We start from the raw sequence: 22,195 nt of genomic DNA on the forward strand, positions 1-22,195 counted from the left end.
AAAATCTATACCTCCAAATGGCTTCATACCTGCTGGCTATCATTTGTTAATCCGCTCTAAGTTATTCAAAGGCAAAACAGCAAACTTGACTAAGATGTCTTTCCTTTGTATAGATCTGCATTGCTTGGGTTCATGATTGCTAATCTCATTTAGAAAAAGAATCAGCCTTTACACTTTAAAATGATTTTTAATGGACAATTTCAGAGACTGTATTTTGATCATATTCATTCCTCTCCCTGAACTCCTGGATCCATCTCTAATTCCATACCCACATGATTTTTTGTCCTATTGTTTTTTAAACCCATTGAGTCCAATTAGCGCTGCCTATATATTCTTTGATGTGTGTTCCTTCACTGGAGCATGGTAGACCTACCAAGGACTGTATCCTTCAAAACTAACTTTCCTTCCTACAGCCACCGGTGACCGTTGCTAAGCTGGTAAACATAAAGACACACAACTGGCCAAGGGGACTTTGGAGAAGACTGTGCCTCCCTGAATGGGAGCATCTATAATACACCCCTCAGGGGTCAGAGATCATTGCAGAAGAGACATTGAAAAGACTGTAAAAGATATAGATGGGATGACTTCAATGAACCATAGATTTCCAGACAGAATCGGACGGTGGGACACAAGAGTTCACAACTGTTGAAACAACATCCACAAAACCTGTGTGAACTCAAGCCAGACCAAATTTCAGTTCCCAGTTCAGGAAGGGAGAAAAGGAAGCAGTCTCAGCAAATTTGATTTTCTTTGATGCCTTCTCCCATTTTTATTTTACTTGCTCTTATTTTGGAATAACTTCAGCTATATACATATATATTTAACTTCTATGTATCTGGACTTTGACATTTTTGCTGTTCTTCATTTACTTTTATCCTCCTAGTTGTACTAGTTATATAGGATTTGTTTTACTTTTTTTTAGTTATTTTCACACTAAAGTGAAACTTTTACAACATGACCTGGTTAAAATCAGCAGTTTCCCCTCTGTTTCACCCATTGCAGTTAATTTCTATTTTTATTCTTTTAGCAGTTTAGAAACTTATACATGCAAGTATGTCTTATTTATAATCTCCACAAAAAGGAAAATAATTATCCCACAAATCCTATAGAAATTAGAATGGGCATGACAACCTGGTGTGTGATTATACATTGAATTATCCCCTTTGCTTTGTGAAGAATGAGTCAATGCCTAATATCATGAAACTCCCCCAGACTCCCCCCTACCCGCTTTGTTTTTCTCATCTTGGGATATAATTGCATGTATTGTGGAAAACATAGCAGCATGAAATGAAGCATAATCGAAAGTAAATTTCTATGCAGCTAGTGTGATGTCAGCACAGGCACAGTGGGAGTTCAGGCATAATAGAAAGGCAGTTGGGTGACGCTAGCCAGGAGCTAGAGAACATTTCCTCAGACCATTTTTACTTCATGCCACGCAGCTCTCACAGCAAGTCCATTTGTGAACTGGGGAGAGGGAAACCAGCACACTTTATGATGGTTATTTCCAATTACATCTACATTTATATCTATAGGTCTACAGATACATCTGTATACCAATTACAACCCAGCACTCTATGCATTGACCTTGACCTGGACTGAATCTATATGTAGCTCACGCTGGTCTCAAATTTGCGATACTTCTGAATGATATCACAAGCATGTGCCACCATGTTTGGCTTTTAGAAGTCACAATTTAAAGGCTTTACTAGCTACAGTTTAGTGTTGAGCTATACAAAAAAGTATGAGGTATGACTTTCCCATTCGCTTTGATATACAGCACTTTCACATAACTCACTTGGAATGCATGAAATACTTACTAATGTTACATTTAAAGTTTATTTATTACAGTTTTAAATTTTCAAGTAAAATATAATTACATTATTTTCCACTTCCCTTTCCTCCCTCCAATTCTGCCCATGCCCCTTTAAATTCATGACCCATTTTTTAAATTATTTTCACATACACATGTAAATACACAAACATATTCTGCTGAGTTCTTTTAGTGTTGCTTGCATCCACATTATTTTAGGGTGGATAATATGGTATTTTGTACTCTATTGTGGAGATCATCCCTGTCAAAGACTAATTCCCCCTCCACATTATTTTAAAAATCACATTTTATTTACTTTTATGTGTACATATGCACACTGTACACATATATGCCATGCCATGCATGTGGAGATCAGAGGATAAATTGTAGGATTCTGTTATTTTTATTCCTCCATAATGCGGGTGTTCAGGGTCAGCAGCCAAAGCTACACTCTATTAGTATTCTCATGGCCCTATTATTTTAATTTTCAGGTGTTAAAAGTTGCTTAGGGAATGGTAAAACTTGAAATCACAGAACTGAAAATCCATTTGCATTAAAACATTAAACAGAAAAACTACTTTACCTGAAATTTAGAAACTAAGCCTTTAATCTCAGCACTCTGGAGGTCAAGGCGGGTGGATCTCTGTGAGTTATAGACCAGCCTGGTCTACGGAGTGAGTTCCAGGACAGCCTCCAAAACAATATAGAGAAACCCTGTCTGGAAAAACCAAAACAAAAAGAGAAAGAAAGAAAGAAAGAAAGAAAGAAAGAAAGAAAGAAAGAAAGAAAGAAAGAAAGAAAGAGAGAAAAGAAGGAAGGAAAGAAGAAAGGAAGGAAGAAACTAATCCCTAGTACAGAAAGAAATGCTAATGGGGTGGCTGTCTTTTAAAATGTTCACACAAATGAAGAGAAGAGTGTTTTCACTAGTTTATTGTGCCATGATTGTCCCCCAGCAAATGCATGTGCTCAAACTCAACTGGGAACATGTCGGCACTCCCCAGCTGCTCGCAGGCACACAGCAAATGAACAAACCCTTTATTCTGTCTACAGCACACCCAGATGGAACTCAAAGGTTTCCAGAGGAATTTTACTACGAAAGACAAGTAAATGGAAAAGGGCCACAAAAGATGTTCTCTTGAGAATGAAATATAAACAAATGTGATGCTTGCAGAATTCAGATTTCTGAAGCAGTTTAGATTCCAAACTATTCTATAATTGAAGCAAAATATACATTAACAAAACAAGGGACCTTGTGTACTGGGGCTGAGCCAAACAGCTGGTCTAGAGTAGAAAACCATGCAGAATGACTTTTCTGAAAGACACCCTTTCCTCATGCATGGGGATTGAATTTTCAAAAAAAAATAGGTAAGAAAAGAATATAACAGAAATCACATTTACTTTATATACATGTTCTGACAAGTCACATTTCATGACTTTATTACTATAGGACAACACTGCTGATTTTTTATTATTTCAAGAATTTGATCACATTTGGTTTCATAACACTGAGGTATTTTGAAATAAAATATCTTATTTCAGATGGTTGCTAAATCTAAAAGACTATACATTAATAGTTGTTTTTATTTTATTTTTTGCTATTCCATAAAGTTTTAATGTCATGTCTAGAAGACACATCTAACTTCCCCAAATGAAAAATGGAGTAAATAACTGTATCTACTTTCAAGCTTTTAGGCATTTCAGTACTTCAAATTATGTGACAGATGTGTAGGCCTGTGTTGACCACAGTATACTAAGGGAATGAAATCATTGTTGTGGATAATATAAATTATTTTAATGGGAAAATGAAAAGAAAGTATGTGTTAAATAATTATAGCATGCTTAAAATATCAAGGTTAATTTCATTTCTTAAGACATTGCATCAGTAGATATTGTTTGTGACATAAGATGCTTTCTTACTCTGCTCTGACCCAAACTATTTGGAACACACCAATAGTTGGGTCCATCTAACCAAGAACTCTCAACATAAAAGACAAAATTAAAAGATTCCCCGTAGAGAACAGATGTTGCCCTTTAGGCTTTTTTTCAGCAGCCTCCTCTCCCAATTCTTACTGTTTGTTCCTAAAATTAGAGCACAAACATTTACCTGCATGTTTAATTTTTAGAAAAATATAGTGGACATATTTTTCTAAAATTGACTTTGAAAAGTAGAAAACATTTCCATGGAAAGATAACTCAACCTGAAAATTTTGAGGTCACCCAGAGTTTGCTTAAATTTACATATTGAGTGTTTTGCCAAGGGCTAACATGTACAAAGAAGAGTCATCATCACTTGAAGGAAAGTTGCGAGGAGAATGTGAGCCATATAGACTATACTCTTCACCGTAAACCTTACTTTAAATCAATACTCTAGAACTGCATCATAAAAGACAGTAAAAGGGGGGCTTGAATCAACTGGTTACCTTCAACCTAAACATGGAATATATTAACTGAAATCAGAAAGAAGTTACAAGCATTCAACAGTATCTGAGAAACTCTGAATCGACTTCTCAGTGCCCTGCTCTGTTTGTGTTCAACAAAATGATATTGGCGGGTCGTTTTTCTCTTATAGATTTCTAGGGGAGGGAGCGGGAGCTGGGATTGACATGGGAAGCAAGCTTGTTTCTAATTTAAATAAAAAGGATAAAGAATGTTCGCAAGCAAAGGTATTTCGTAAACGAAGCACAATGAAACGATATTTTTCAATTCTTATGCTGGTAATAATATAAGTAACGTGATACATGTATAGTACCTTTATTGAGACAAAACAACAGTGCTTTGGGCTCTCTTCTCAGTGTTACTGTATACAGTCAGTGATTTGTATACTTAATTGAATTTTGAAAGATGTTGTTGAACTTGTTTCCTATGAAACAAGATTCAATATTTTAAGTTTTTTTTTTTTTGGTTTTACGAGACAGGGTTTCTCTGTATTCTTTGGGAGTCAATATTTTAATTTTTTTTTACCTTAAAAATAATTTTATGAAGATGATAGAAAACCTCAAAGAGGAAACAAGGAAATCACATAAAGAGAAATCAAACAAAAATCCATGAAATGGGGGAAAAGGTGAACAAATATTGAAGAAATAAACAAATCTCTCAAAGAATCTAAAGAGTACCAAGAAAACAAAAAACAAACAAATGAAGGAAACAACTCAAAGAGTTGAAGGATTGAAACCTGAAATAGAAACAATAAAGAAAACACAGAATGAGGGAATGCTGGAAATAGAAAAGCAGGGTAAACAATTAGGAACTACTGATGCAAGTATCACCAATAGAATACAGGAGATAGAAGAGAGAATCTCAGGTGTTGAGGACTCATTAGAGGATATACAATCATCAATCAAAGACAGTCTCAAAATCAACAAATTGCTAACACAAAATATCCAGGAAATATGGGACCCCATGAAGGAGCCAAACCTGAGAGTAATAGGTATAGAAGAAGTCAAAGAAATACAGCTCTGAGATACCATCTCACTCCTGCCAGAATGGCTAAAATCAAAAACACCAATGACAATTTATGCTGGAGAGGATGTGGTGAAAGGGGAACACATATCCACTGCTGGTAGGAGTGTCAACTTGTACATCCACTTTGGAAATCAGTATGGAGATTTCACAAAAAAATGGGAATAAAGCTACCATAAGACCCAGCAACTCCACTCTTAGGCATATATCCAAAGGATGCCCATTAACAATAAGGATGCCTGTCAATATTTTAATTTTTAAAATTATTTTTATTTAGATTTTGAATGTGTGTGTGTTTGTGTATGTATCCTTGTGTGAGTTTGTATGTGAGTGTTCTAATTAATATATAAGCATGTGCAGTCCATAGTTCAACGTCAGGTGCCTTCTTTGTTTGTTCTCCATCTAATATTTTGAGAGGAAATATCTGCCAGTGCAATGGAAGCTTGCCAATTGGCCACATTGGTTGGCCAGCCAGGCCAGGGATGTTCCTGTAACATCCCTGCTGGAAGATATGAAGGCTCAAGATACAGGAAGACTTCAACCCTGCAGAAGCTTGAAGCCTAGAGCACAGATGACATGTATCCACTGTCATTAAGGGCACAGCCACCACCACACCTAACTTTCATATCAATACTTGGAATCTAATCTCAGTTCTTCATGATTTCATGGAAGGCATTTTACTGTTAACTGGATGCAACATGTTAATAGTGACTATCTTTCTGTTTATGGATACCACTTTTCAAAAATGTTTGTAATCATAATATGACCTTCATTCTTAGTATACTTATAGGGGAAATACTCATTTGAAACACTCCACTGAACTAAGGGTAATGTTTTAAAATATTCAGATATCATATCTTCGTTCAAGTTACACAATTTTTGGCTAAATTGGAATTATTCTGAAGTCCTATTTTCTATCTTTAAGAACAACTATTAGCTGAGTTTACAAAAAAACATCAGTTACTGTTGTATGGATAAATATTTATTTACACATTGTTTTAGTTTGATTCTTTTGTTCAGTCTTTGTTTCTTTACACAGCTTAAACTAGATAACACCTTGAAGACACGAGTTAGATTAAACCAAATGAACAAGTTTAATAATTACTGTGTTGAAGATATTACTTCAAACACAATGATTTGGTTGCTTTGAAACACATGAGCAAGTTAGTTTGCTCAGATAGTGCCAGGAGGTAGGACTACATGCTAACACTTTTATGTGTTTAGCCATTAGAAAAGAGTTTTTAATCCTGGCAGTAGACTGCTTTTCAACTGTATAAGTCATTTATGTTATTTGTTTTATCTTATTCTGGGCCTCTAGGTATTTCCTATTTGCTCCGAATCTCCAAAAATGCTACCAGAAAAGAAAATATTATGAAAAGGTTGATTAATCATTTTAAGTGGACATGTAGGAAACAAAATTAAAAAATAATATAAAACTAGAATACAGGCAGGGTGTCTTCGCATTTAGACAATTCACTAGCAACCCTTCAGAACAGTTATTAGGTGAACAGGTAAAGTCCACAGAGGTTGACATTACAGATTCACAGAGCCCATAGTATGAGAAGATAGGCTCCTTCAGCAGAGCATCTTACTAAGAGCTAGTTCATGGAGTATGTCCTGAACTTGAGAATCATTCCTGTAACATCCCTGCTGGAAGATATGAAGGCTCAAGATACAGGAAGACTTCAACCCTGCAGAAGCTTGAAGCCTAGAGCACAGATGAACACATGCGATGAATGAATTAATTTGGTGCATTAGAAAGGGTATCAGGTATTTGCAAAATACTTACAGAATGAACATATCGTATTGCAAAATGCAGAGGGAGTTGCACACCTGCTTTATCTGTCATGACCTCCTTGCTTTGTAATTGGCATATCTGTATTAAGTGCTCAATAAATGCTACTTTCTTGTCTCCAACCTGTATCTGAATTATTATTTGCAAGTTAAATATTGCTGTTTTCTCTGTGCACCAAATGCATATAGCTACCTGATTCATGCACCTGTTGCCATCATGGAGTGTACCCCCAAATCATTAGGTAAGACAAAGTCTCCTAACTCTATTATTTTTCATTGCTTTTTGTATACTACAGTGACGTGTAACTGATGTTCCCTCAAGGAATAACTACAGAAACTTGTTTAAAAATGTTATTTAACATTATTCCAACTTGCACCTTATTTTTTCTTGATTAATACCATCTCACTTTGCAATGCCATCTCTCCTAATGCCACATCAATCTAAGAATTTTCCAGTACTGCTTTGTCTTCACTTTGCCGTATACCCTAAGCTGCATCTTATGACATCATCACAATGCCCATTTAAAACAGTGCCAAATGCAAGTCAAGCCCACCTTCCCCAGCTGACATATACAATTTGCTATTCTGCTTTGTATTTACCAGTCGCTTACTTTTTACTAACAACTGCCAAACATCTAGGAGTGACACTTTGGAGTTTAGATTGAGGCAATTAACCATTACTTTAACCTGATAAATGAATTCGTAGAATATTATACCTAGTAAGGCTATCCGAATGCTTTTCAAGTCAAACTATACCAAACACTGTCATGTCACTACGAATATTATTTGATTTTACATATAAACTATGCTTGCTGAGGAATATGTAAAGTATGACACAGCACCTAGCATGATCAGAATTTTCACATGGTACAATTCAAAGTCAACCAACTTTCTCCCTGGCCAACACTCTAAACTCAGCATTTCTCTTAAGTAGAATGTAGTGCATTTAATCATGAACCTGTAGTGCCAATAAAAAATTAGAGTGATCCGGAGAAAGAGGAGAGAGGGAGGGCAAATAGCCTCTGTTTTGGGACTCTCAATAGCAGTCTCGGGAAGTACATGTCAAGCAGATACCACTGACCTGAGGAGATGTCGATTTGGCTTGTCTTGGTCTGTGTGGTGTTGATGTGGACGCCCACTTTGCTCTCCACAAGGTCAATCTCCACATTGCCCAAGTTATCTGCAAAGTGACTAAACAGCAGGAGACCACTGGGATTCCAAGTCCTGAACTGGAAACTGACTGAGAACAGGTCCTGATTCAGTCTGCCAGGAACCTCCAAGTAGCTTGTAGCATTGAAGAAGACAGGCACTGTGTAGGGCTCCACACAGGAGAAACTCAGATTCCCCTACAAATAAACAAGCATCTATGTGAGGCTACTAACAAAGATGTGGTTCTACAAATGTCCAAGGAGTGATGGAGTCTGTACCAAACTTAAGGGCTAGCGTCCTGGCCTGATTTTCTTTGTACACGGATCCTGATGGAACTTCCTGGAGTGGTAGACCCAATACACAATAGCTGGACATCTAGTTCAGAGTGTATCAAGCAGTGCCAGTCAAGAGACTGATGGCTTAATAGTCTTCTGTGATGGGAAGAGCATACTATGGTCTTCTTTAATTTTATCATCATATTTTAAGGACCTTTATTAACTCTGTGTGTCTCCCCTTCAATTATGTAGATGGATATATGTTATGTATAGTAGTATATAATATGTAGGCACCAGGAGGGTGTGGGTGTGAGAAGGACAGGAGTCTACAGGGAGCTGCGTGAATTTCACAGAAATAACAGCTACTAACTTCTTGAACAAATTTCTTATAAAATGTTAACTTTGTAGGGATGGTAACAAAATGATCTGTTTCAAGATTTTTCCTAATGTTTCCAGTGTGTGTGAAGATTTTGCTACAAAAATTATTCTGTGTTTGCTGACAAATAATTTGTTGAAATAGGATATATTTGTAGACACCTTATACTTTATAAAATAGTTTGGCTATTCAGAGCCTTTTATAGTTTCAATATGCTTTGTAGTTTACGTTGCCTCTGTAATGAACCCCCATGTTTGGTGCTCTGTAGTTTGAGTACCAAATAGATACATCTCAGGACCAATACTAGACTAACTTTTTACTTAAAAAAAGAGAATAGAAATATTATTTCTTTCCTTTGCGTTTTACACGTTTTTCCTAAAGCACCAATTTCTGCTAACAGTGAAAGGACCCCTGTGACATTATATCCAAAGCTTAAAAAGTATGTGTGTGTTTGTATGTGTTTGTGTGTAGTATGTATAGTGTGTGTTTGTGTGAACACATAATAGATGGACTGTATGTGTTTATGTGAGTGAATAGTATGTGGGATATATGTGTGTGTGTGTTTGTATATAACTACAGCATTTGTTATATGAGCATATAGAATATTGTTTTGTGCACTGAATATGGAGTATAGGTGCTTGTATGTATATTACTTGCTATATTACTGCATGTTCATGGATGTGCATATTATATGCTTGTCTTTATGTATTATTGTATGTGGCATATGTGTGTGTGAATAGTACATGGCATGTGTGTGCTGCTATGTGGTCTATGTGTTTATTTTTGCGTATAGCATGTGTGGTATATATATGCTTGTGTAAACAGTACATTGTATATATTGGTCAGCATTTATGTATAGTGTGTGGTGGTTTGAGTAATGGCCGCCATAGGATCGTATAATTGAATGATTAGTCACCAAAAAATGTGACTGTTTGAAAGGATTAGAAAGATAGGGATTTGTGGCCTTGTCAGAGGAAGTGTGTCACTGGGGACAGACTTTGAAGTTTCAAAAGCCCATTCCAGGTTCAGTGCCTCTCTCTTTCCTTCTGCCTACATTTCAAGATGTAGCTCTCAGCTAATGCTTCAGCACAATGCTCACAATAAGCTGCCTGCTGTGATATTTGACTAAGCCTCTGAAATTGTAAGCAGAGCTATTGTGAAGCTCCACGAAAACATTTGTTATTATCTTTGGGACTACCCAACAGTACATAGAGACAGAGACTGCTAAAACATCCTTACCATTTGGTCTTCTTCAATCTGAAATGAGCCTCTAAGAGATCCAGAAGAAACTCAACATGTGTTTTTTTTTTGTGACCCACTCTTTTATTTCACCAAAGTTCAAAAATTATTTTACTGAATCCCTTATTTAGCTAGTACTCTGATACTTATTTTATATAACATTAATATTCTTCTTTGATGATTCCACATATATATACAATTCATTGTGGTTATGCTCCCACCCTCTCCAATCTCCCCCCACCCCTGTCACTCTATCCTCTTTCTTACGAATCTCATATGGACAGTTTGAAACCATTGGGCTCATAGATTGGCTTGACTCAAAGTCAGTCTGTGTTCTGAGTATGTCATGTATCTACACACTGTTAGGCAATGACTGTTTTAAACTTTTGAACTGAGCCCAAACGGGGTGAAAAAGGCTAGACATTTGTTGTTATTCAATGTCACCTAAAATAAACGTTCCAGAAAACTAGTTCATGCACCTGGGATGATTTCTGCTCCCACTGCCAGTGCCTCCCCTCCCCCCCACATATCAAGCCACATAACTGGCTTTTTAGAGCCTATTCCCTACGGTGGGATACCTTTCTTAGTCTTGATACAGGGGGTGAGGGGCTGGGTCCTGCCTCAACTTGGTATGGCAGACTTTGTTGATTCCTCAAGGGAGACCTTACCCACTCTGAGGAGTGGGATGTGTAGAGGTGGGGAGGACAGGAGAAGGAGAGATTGGGGGAACTGGGATTGGTATGTAAAATGAGAAAACCATTAAATAAAAAATAACCAAGGGAAAAAAGTTCATGTGAATTTTGTAAATGAATCAATATTTTGGATTCTTACCACATTGGATGGCTCTAATTTTTTCCTTCGGGCAAGATCAGTGATGTTGACACCATTGTAGTTAATGCTTTCCATGCAACCCTTAAAATTCTTCCTATTACTGGAACTTGGCTTGCCAGAGAAAGGTATGCCTCCAAATGTTATCTTTGAGAAAAAAAAATATTTGCATTTTGTTACAACAAACTATACAAAATTATGAACACAATCAATGTCAGGCATCTTTATCTCAGTCAAAAATAAGGAAACATTATATCTTGCCTACCAAATCTTTTGCTCATTATATTACATCGTTACTGAAATGCTTAATGGAATCATTAATTCCAATGATTAGATTATAACTTGACCAATAAATAGCAAACTTGCCTTGCAATTTTTAAACACCAAAGGCATTTTTATAAATTATCTTGAGAGTATTTTCAAATGATTTTATCTAGCAACTTTATTTTATCAAGGAATATTAAAACTATATATTTATATTTATCTTTCAAAGACATGTTACCAATAAATGCCTTTAGTAATCTCAAAACAACCAGCACTAATATAATAAGCTGATAAAAGTGTAACTTAAAGCAAGGAATACTGTAGCTACTCTCTGTGGACTCTATGATGCCTAATGGCTGTTTGAGTCAAAGGCTCATTAGAATTATTTTGAGTATAGGAAATAGCTGAAAAATATCATTAGTGTGTAGATTAGGGACTTTTGTGGCACAGGGGCTGTAAGTTGAGCAGTCAAGCTTTACACATTTTATAGATCTTGCTGACCTTAAGGATGAGACCAATCGTCCTTAATGTGCTCCTTTGGGCATCACTGTTATAGGGGATATGCTTTTTACTCCCTTGTGTGTCTCACTACTTTCAAGATATGTCGCTATAATATAGGATGATACAGAATTATACTTAATCAGTATTGCAAGAAATACTCAATACTAATAGTGAATTAGTAAATAAACTTAATGTACAATTGTAGTTGCAGTGTCAATGTCTATGAAGCAGATGTTTCCTTTTCAGGGCCATCATTTTTAATTTTCCTTTACAGTTTGCAATGAGAAAGCAATTGTTGACGCATTTTCAAAAGTGAGGACTTTATTTGATATAAGGCAAGAATATTCAGCATTCTAGGAGGCTCATGAGTAAATTATGTTCTATTATTTGGTGCTGAGGCATTTAAAATGCTTAATTAGTTTTATAGAAAAAGACAAATTAATGATGGTTTACAAAACAATGTTTTTAAGAAGGCCCCACTTAAAATAAAATTAAGTATTATTAATCATGTTCAGCTGAATATACATCACTCCCAATGAGTTCATACATTAGAAGAGGAGCTAAGAATAAATTAAAACACATAGTGTATGATTAGGAATTCATGAGAGGAAAAATATAGAGTAATTCAAAATGGTAGATGCATGGAGACATCATTTGAAAGTCACAGTGTGCCTGGCCTTTCTTAGCACTGTGAACTTGATCCTGATACTGATGGCAGTAACCACAATGATAAAGTGAAATGCTGTATAGTGTATAGTTGTGTGCAGTTTCTTTGCTCATCACTTTTAAGGAATTCACAGTAATACATCTCAAGTTTTCCTTTAAAAAATTATTAGTGGTATTATTGCATGAATGTGTGTGTGTGTGTGTGTGTGTGTGTGTGTGTGTGTACATATCTGCATGCTATGATACATATATAGAGGCCAGAGAACAACTTGCAGAATAGGTTCTCTCTTTCCATCACGTGAGTCCCAGGTTTGAACTCCGTTCATCAGGCTTGTCAACAAGTGCCATTGCTTGCCAAACTCTCACTGGCTCATAAAATCTGTTAGGTGCTGGCAGCATCCCATTTTGAACACATGGTTCTACTTGTTTCACATCACAGATTTGTTCCTTCCATGCACGTGTTTTCTTCTACCGGGGCTTTGTTTTTCCACTGAGATGATAACTCAAATGCACCATAAATTTTTTCTGCTTTTAGTAACCAGGGATGCGCATTCACGGGAAGTACCCCACTGAAGCATTGCAGGAGAGGGTTAGAGGGTGCTTGGCATATCTAACTCAGTTTCATCCTGGAAGTAATTGCTCATTAGTTTGTCATTTATTTCTTCTTCTCTTACAGTGCCCTCGATTAAATGCAAATGTTGGATCATATATCCTAAAATTATGATGGTAGAGCCCTTTTTCAATTATCAGATTAAAGTCATTATTTGGGAGTTTCTGTAGTGTCAGTAAAAACATTACTATTTTTAACCCTTAGTAGCCAGTTAATTGGGTATAGCAAATGCTTGTAGACACCTCTAGTGTGGTTTCTTTGCATCATTTTTAGAATAAAGTATTAATTCTCCCCAGTTAGCTCTATGGTCCTCAAGTGAACATACACACCATTTATCAACCTCTGGGGGAGTAGTTTGCTCTTACAGTATTTCATTGGTTGAATGTATATCACTCCAAGGTCTTAAAAGGGGAAGAAAGAGTCTTTAAACTATTTTCCTGACTGTTGGTCATAATAAACATGGGAATGCAGATGTCCTTCTTGGAGTAATTTGCCACAAGGATAAAAATATACACAGGAGAAAAGGAGACTGCTGTGGAATGACATTTGAAACTAGACTAATTGCAAAAGGAGATGGGATAGCTTTAATGTGAAAAAGATAAACATGCATCAGTTATATAAGCATATATACAAATACGTATGTTTATAAAATTTTAACTAATATATCATGTGATCTTAGGAGAAATATGATCTTATTTTCTTATTATATGAAGGGAATATGAATTACTCATGTCACACCATGAGTGATGAGCAAAGGGGTCAAGACACAGCTGGTGAAACCCACAGAGATAGCTGACCTGAACAACCAGGAGCTCATGGACCCCAGACTCATGACTGAGAGGCCAGCATGAGACTGATGCCTGGCTTACAAATGGATTTGGGGAGCCCATTCCACATGGAGGGATACTCTCTCAGCCTGGACACATGGGGGAGGGCCTAGACCCTGCCCAGAATGATATGACAGACTTTGGAGAGGGGAGGGGGATGGGGTGGAGGATGGGAAGTTGGTGGGGGGTGGGGGGAAGAGGGGAGGGAGAGGGAGCTGAGACTGACATGTGAAGCAAGCTTGTTTCTAATTTAACTAAAAATGAATGGAAATCAAATAGTTTGAGGGGAGCAGGACAGTGTTTGTGAGAATACTAGTTCTTTCATTCTTTATACTACAGCTTAATAATTCAATATGAATTTTACAAAATGTGTGTTATATTAGGTTTGAAGTAAATTTTACCAACTTGTGTGGTTGGAATCTGCTTTCTTCTGTTGATACATCAAAGAGACATGGGCAACTGTTCTGATACTGTTTCTTAACAGGTCTCATATTTCTTTAAATAGCACATAAAGTATCTTTTCTAGCTATTATGAAAAATACAAAAGTAGACACAACCACTTTTACTATTATCTATAACAATAGCTTCTGCTCCCATAAAGAGAGTTACTAGACACAAGCTTACCAATGAGAAACAATAATTCAATCTTCATCATTTTCAGTAAATTTATATTTCCTCATACTACCTCTTCGGACAACTCATTTTAGTCAATAGCTGAGACTCCCAAACATGAGACTGTGTTGTATACAAAATGATTTGACATATTGAAATCCTAGAACTGTCGACCTCATATAGAACGTGTTGCATGTGCATGAATATGCACAGATTTAATCAGAAACTCAACAGGGTCTGTGACCCCAAATCTTTAATTATGGTTTTTGAAAATTGGAATTATGTTTGCCCATGGCTAATGCTTCCGGATGTCCCCGTATTCTGTGCCACTTCAAAGTTTATTAATGGAAGATGAATAATTCATCTGCAAGTTCTCTAACACACTGGAACAGTAAGTCACAAGAGATGTTGCTCAACTTTCAGGAGATTCACATTTCTTGGACTTTCGTCTTCTTTCACTATTCAAAGAATTATTTTAGTTTTGAGATTATAATATAATCATATCACTTCTCCCTTCTCCTTCCTCCCTCTAAGCCCTCTTATGTGTCTGACATGCTGTCTTTCAAACTCACAGCTTCTTTTAGTAATCATTTGTTGATGGGTATTTTTGGAAGATAGTAATTATGCTTAAGCTTATATTATGTTATTATGTCTCCCTTCACATATAAAGTATATTTTATACCTATCAATTTATATTTTTCACCAATAATTGTTATGATGAGCACATTCTGCATTATTGAATTTTTACATATAATTGGAGGGTAACACACACACACACACAATGTGCACATAGATTTTCACTTTCTCACATGTAGATTCCAAGGAACACAAATATTCATAGCAACCTCAGGGCTTGTTTCAGTGTATACTAAACATTTGAAAGCATCACAATTTTTAGCATCTCTTAGACACTGTGTGAAACACTGCCTTTGGGGCTGGACAATCCTGTATTATATTTTGGCCTGATTTGTCTCATAACTTTCTGTTATGAGTTTTGGAACAGCAGTTGACCAGAAAAAGAATGCTAGTATAAAATTAGAGCCCAAATCTGAAAAAGTATTCAAATACCTTAATTTCTTTCATTGTCACACCATTATTTAAAGACAGGGAATTTTGCAAATGGCTATGAAATTATTAGGACTTAAATTTTAAAGTAATTCAAACCACCTAAGCTTTGGGGAGATTATTAGAACTTCGGAAGATTATTAAGACTCTACTATTTCCATGAACCAAGAAAGTTTTTAAGCCTCTAGCTGAGTGACATGCTGAGCTTTTCATTTTGCTTGGATGCTGCTCTACAGGATACAGTGCTTTCTTCTTACTGCACATAACACTATGTTTACTATTGACAGATGTGATGGACTGTGTTGAATTACTCTGATAATTTACTTTAAACATAATATATTAACTCGAATGTTATAATGTTATTACATATACATATATACGCATGTGCATATAAGTGTGTGTGTACATTAGTCATCAAGTGGGTCACTGAATTTTTTAAAGGTTACTATAAATTTTCTGTATTTATTCATGCGCATATGTGGGCGAGCACTCATGTGATCCATTGTGCTTGTTGATATTAGAGGACAGTTTGCAAGAGTTCATACTCTTTTTCCAGAATACTTAGTGTAATTTATTCAATTCAGGATTGAATTTAGGGTGCCAGGCACAGCGGCCAGTTTACCTTCTGATTATTCTCATTGTCCACGGCATTTTAAAAATATTCTGTTATTTAAAAATTAAAACATATCTTCATGGACAACTCTTTAAATATTCCACATTTTACATTACTTCTTTTATAACAACTGGAAGTAAAGATATTTTACTTAATATAATAGAAAAACCTGGTGTGTCTTGTGTATTTGACAAACTGCGTAGTCTCAGGAGTCAGAGATGTCATAACCCACTGCCAATGGTGATGGTTTGGAACAGGGGTCCATGTGGAGACATCTGGTGCTTAGGATGTTGGAGTTGTAAAGATAAATGGATTTCTAGTAGATGGAGCCTGGGGGGGCACTTAACTCTGTCCAAACATACTCTCCAAAGGCACTTCAGACCAGTCCGAAGAAGATGGAGGACAACAAGGAAACTGGACCTTCTAAACACAAGAGTCAATGCATACATGAAACCACAGAGTCTGAGGCAGCAAGTACACGTTTAGCACAGGTCTCTCCCAGGTGCGCCTCGGAGCTGAAATGAGAAGTGGACACATGCTCCCACACCTAACCCAGTTTCCTAATTCCTATAACTGGAAATCATCCTTCACAAGTGGCCTCACTGGTGAAACAAACTACATTTAAGGGTGAGATGCATGTCCAGAAAGTATACAGCCAACAGAAAATGACTAAACACCATCTTTGGAGGCTTCTTTTATCATAATGTCATGCCAGGGATTTCCTTCTTTTTTAAATCTTGAATTATTTTTAACTCATTTTATTTATTCAAGTATGTATCTCTCTTTACCCTACAGGTCTTTTGTTTATATATTATGACTTTCATTCTAGTGTTCCTTTTTTATGGTTCCTGAATGTACCAATGAGTAGGTCTCTGCATCTATATCTGTTTCTTGTCTCTGCTTAGGCTTTTTTCCTCCCATTCATTTTATCCTATTCCGATATGTTAGTTTATTTTATTATCACCCTTATTAGCCTGTTTGTTTTCCTTTCTGTTTTACAGAAGATGTTATTTTATTATAATATACACAGTGTAGTGCCTGCACAGTAGAATAGGCCACCAGATCTGTGGTGAGCCACTACATGATTTCTGGGACTTGAACTCAGGACCTTTGGAAGAGCAGTCTGTGCTCTTAACCTTTGAGCCATCTCTCCAGCCCTGCCTATTTGTTTGCTAATAAGAGAAAAAAATGGGTGAAAGGGATGTAGAGTGGGACTTTGAGGAGTTGAACGTGGAAATCATAATCAGGATATATTAGGTGAGAAGAAAAAGCTTATTTCAATACAAGGAATCTACTAATTAAAACATAAATAATATGCACACAACTACACATATAACTTGTTAAGTAAATTAGATTTAAATATTTCTCCTTTCTATCGAGAAGGAAGGAAAAGGCCTTGAGCTGACTGTGTAACTAACAGATACGAAATTAATAAAATGTGATAGCATCGCGTGCATTCCCTCCTCCTCCGTTACTGTCCCGCATCCTTAAGTGTACCTCATAGTCCAAGTCCAGGTAGTCAAACTCTCCATTGGTGCGGAAATGCTGCATGCTCCTGTCCAGCGTCAGGTTAATGCTGCGTCCCTGGCGCTCAATGAGCACCGAGTGCCAGTGGTGATCATCCAGCAGGCTTCCTGATGTCACAGATGTGTGGCCATAGATGGGCCCAAGCTGGTTGCTTCCTGTGCATAGGAAGCAAAAGGGAATTAAGACATTAACCACATATCCCATGATGCATTGGGGCAGATCTTCCCTGCATAATGTGTAGTCAATACACAATTGGAGTACAAGAGAGCAAGGATTTTTTTTCAGTAGATATAAATAAAATCTACTAAAAGTGAGGAAACACCTGGTACTTAAAAAGAAAATTCAAACATTTTTGGACAGTATTGTGAATTCTGGTAAGTTTTGGTGGGTGGGTAGGTGTTATCAGCTCAGTGTCACATGGCCTTAGGTGACAGAGGACCTGGGATCTGATGGTGCCACCACATTAGTTTGATACTTAGGTGGGAACAACCTGGTTACTGCTCTGAATCTGGTTGCTGACCTACAAAATGGGGAGAGTAATCTTGTTCCTTCATATATGGTGATGAAATCAAAAGTGTCTGGGTGATAATTATGTGCGTGTGTGTGTGTGTGTGTGCCTGTGTGTTTATGTATCTATGTATGCATGCACATGTATATATGTGTGTTTGCTTGCATGCATTCATTTGTGAAATCATGCCTATGTGTATGTATGTGTATGTGCATATATATGTGTGTGTGAGTATGTGAGTACATACACAAGCACACACTCACACGCAAGCATGCATGCACCAATGTGCTCCTTTAGGAGGCCAGAAAGACAAGAGAAGAGATAAAAGAGGAATAAGTCTAAGTAGCATGGCTGTCCTAAGTTTCATTATTGGAAACACACACAAAGTGTCTGAGAAGCAGGATGTTCACCTGCTGTTGAGAAATGACAGTAGATTCTTGAGTAGGTTTATTTCTACTGCTGTCATGAATCCAAGCCAGCCAATAAAACTTTGGAAGTGAACTACTTCCTAGTGAAATGTTAATGAACTCTTTGTGGTGAAATCATAGAATGAGCAACTTGTTTCACAAAGGTAATGTCACATCTCCATAAACCACAGTTGATTTTCAAAGGTTGCTCTACAGGTTTCATTAGAGAAGAGTAAGATGAAAACAACTCTGAAAAATAAATATCTTGAACTAGAAAAGTAGCTTAGTAGGTAAAGGCAATTTCTGTCTAACTGACATCCTCCCTGGGTTGGATTCCTGGAACCCAGTTGTAGGAGAGATTAGGCTCCTGCAGTCTACCCTCTGACTTTCATACGTACACTGTGACATACATGTGCTCCCCTCCATAAATAAATAACAAATTTATTTAGACACAACTCAGCTGTGGCATGTATGTGTACCCAGGTTCACATAGACAGGTATTTTAAAAATGCCTTTATTTGGGCTCTGATTCCCCCACTCAACCTTTCCCTTCCATTCCACCGGGTTATGTGTTACAAAGAATTTCAAGCCCCCCCCCACTCTTCAAAACAAATCCTTGTCCATGATTACAGATAAAGAATAATATGACCAACAAGTAAAATGCAGTGCAAATTAATTTTCTACTCAAAATAGTTTGATCTATTTCCTTCTAGATGTTTTTCCATATACAACCATTTTACTATTCATATGTATGCTATATACATATTCAGATTATATATATTTAATGTGAAACCTTTGATATATTAATATTAGTTATGTTTCTTGATGACAATGAATAGTCTAGCTGTTTCACACTGTGTTACAGAGCTGCTTCCTGACTGGATAAAAGAGCACACCCAATGCAGCTCGCTCACTATAAAATTAAGAGAACATCATCCTTGCCTGTCTCTGAACAACACATTACTTTTCTGCACTCCCAGTATTTTCCAATGAGAAGATTTTCAAGTCTTTGACGTACATCCAGGACTGGATACAAGTGAGATGAACTATGATATTGAGACTTACAATATAATTATTATTATCCTGACATGTAGAATTCTTATTGTCACTTTTTAGCATAGAAAATCAAGACTTTGTGGCTCATATGACAAAAGTTGGAATGTAGAGAATAGATACAAGTATTGCATTGATGTGACCTATCTTCTGAAACTAACCACTGTTGCTGTTGTATAAGAGAATACTATAGGGGGTAAGAGATGGCTCAGCACTTAACAGGACTTGTTGCTTGCATTGGCTCATGGAATTTTTTGACTCATAAATTTTATGTCTAACTGACACACAAGCTTGAGTCATTTGGTAAGAGGGAACTCTGTCGAGAAAATGTCCCCACCAGGGGTCCCTGGCAGTAGGACCAAGCCCATTACTTATGGTGGGCTGCAGGTGGTAGGGAGGAGAAGCTTGGTCCTGCCACAGCTTAATGTGTCAGGCTTTGTTGACTCCACATTGGAAGCCATACCCGTTGGCTAGTGGGTGGTGGGTAGGCTGAGTGAAGGCAAAGGGGTTGGGAAGAGGAGTGGGCCAAAAAATTATATTTGAAATGGAAAATGAAATTCACAAAAATCCAGTCCCTGACAGCCAGCACTTACCCCCTCCTTTGTAAACATCTACTTTAAGACATTACAAAACAAGTCATACATAGGACTCATCTGCAATTAATTACGCAGCTGAGGAAAGCTTTCCTCCATTACCAGTGTTGAGAGTAACTACTTTTCCATTGGTGCTTGCAAAAGCTATTTCACATCTTCTATCCATGCTGAAGGAGTTACTTTGTGATGGTTTATTTGAGGGTTCTGTGCTCATCCCTCACTGGATGTTATCCATCTGTCCTGTGCTTCTTCTCCCTAGCACTGAAGGATAGCTCAGTATCATCTTGATCAGACATCTATCCTCATAAAGGAAATCACTCTGTGCCAACTTGATTAGTCTCCTGATGGGGAACTAAGGTCACTGGCAGACTTCACACTTTCTATAGCACCAAAGTCACCTTGCTTTTTCAAAGTTGTCCCAACATAAGGCAAACTATGGTAAACATCTCCCAAAGCTTTCTTCACAAAAGTGGTAATTCCATCACTGTCCTAGACTCATTCTTTAGTATTTTTATTTATGTTTACTTGTGAATTTATGCACCAAGAGTGCCCAGATCTGGCATTCAGCATGTGGCTGATGGTCATGCTCATCTTGCAGGGTCATGACAGTCACAGTTCAGAAGTTGCATGGGTGGTAAACAGACTACAGGCCAGTGGGTCCTCATCACTCAAAGTGCCATGATGACCAGTTTATTTTATATACTGCAGTTGTCTTTGAATGACACATACTGCACTTCTATAGAATTAAAACTTTCACATATGCACCCTGGCCAAAATGGTTATGCATATAAAAGGAGTCCCTTGTTTAAAACAAAATAAAATTAAACACATTTTATGTGACCAATATAATTTTATAAATTTTACTTTAACTCCAAATTCAGATGTTGAAATAATATTCAAAAATATATCTTTGGGCTTAAACCTTTTTCATAAAGTCTCATTTTTTAAAATGCTGCATGACTAAAATATGCAAACTACTTCAAATGTCTGAAGCTATATGGCTACATAATTTCCCACCAAATATCTTTATTACAAGAATAGAAAAATAAGATCCTTTTTGTCATTTACCCATAAACCCTGAAAAGACACACTTAATAGTTCAACAAAAAATTTTACCTTCCATTACATTGTTTGTTATGCTTATAACTGATGTGATGAAGTATTTGATATCTTAGTGTTTAAGTTTTCTATTCTGTGTTATATTTTGCATTCAATGCATATATTTTTCTCTTTACGCTTGGAACTGTTATAGAGAGGTGTGATTGGTTTTTCACGAATGGCATTAAAAACTGTATACATAACATTTGCATATTCTTTGGCTTTGCATACACTTTGTTTTAATGTAAAAATGCAGTATTTTTTATAAGTATGTGATTCACATTTTCAAAAAATTTTACTTTTAATATGGATGATATATAGGCTGAGCTATGTGGTTATGAAAATTTATTATTACATACAAAATAGCCCCTAATTAAATTTGTGTTCCTAGACTTGACAGCAATCATCAAAATAAGCTAACACACAGGAATCAAAACATCCTCAGGATTATCCAGACTATCCAGGAAAACCAAGATAACACAGGGTAGGGAAATCCAATGGGCAAGGGCTGTTCTGACTGTATCAGTCTTCAACTTTGAAGCTTTTTCTGGGGATGAATTTAACACTTATATTTTAGTTATCCATTTATTGTTGAGTTATTATTATTTTATAATTTTTGTTACAACAGAGGAAATAAAACCCATAGACTACATGTTGCCTTGAGTACCCCTATCTAAAACCCAGAACACTGATCCAAGCATGAGAAAGAAGTATCACTGCCTTGTACAATCTGGAATTTTGAATGCCACTGCCAATGCTGTGACCATTATTTTCAACAATATGAGTCTCACTTATGCCATCAGCAAGCCAATAGGTATGGTCTCAGTATATGTAAAAGTAGTGGGGTAATCTGATAGGATTTCAAGCCCATGGATGGCCTCATTCTCCCACCAATATCCCATTCCTCTGTTTCTTTTTAGT

General features: G+C 36.7%; 1 protein-coding gene across 1 annotated transcript in view; it reads right to left on the reverse strand.

Annotated features, from left to right (window-relative positions):
- Positions 1–22,195, reverse strand: part of Cntnap2 (contactin associated protein 2) — a 2,029,549-nt gene that overhangs the window by 1,193,871 nt on the left and 813,483 nt on the right. Inside the window, exons 6-8 of the mRNA XM_040740424.1 lie at positions 17,586–17,770; positions 10,934–11,077; positions 8,145–8,409 (exon numbers count right to left, since the gene is read on the reverse strand). Coding sequence (XP_040596358.1) covers positions 8,145–8,409; positions 10,934–11,077; positions 17,586–17,770 — 594 coding nt within the window. The remainder of the gene's footprint in view (positions 1–8,144; positions 8,410–10,933; positions 11,078–17,585; positions 17,771–22,195) is intronic.

The sequence above is a fragment of the Mesocricetus auratus genome, unplaced genomic scaffold (genome assembly GCF_017639785.1).
Source record: "Mesocricetus auratus isolate SY011 unplaced genomic scaffold, BCM_Maur_2.0 Super-Scaffold_100694, whole genome shotgun sequence".
In the NCBI taxonomy this organism is placed as follows: Eukaryota; Metazoa; Chordata; class Mammalia; order Rodentia; family Cricetidae; genus Mesocricetus; species Mesocricetus auratus.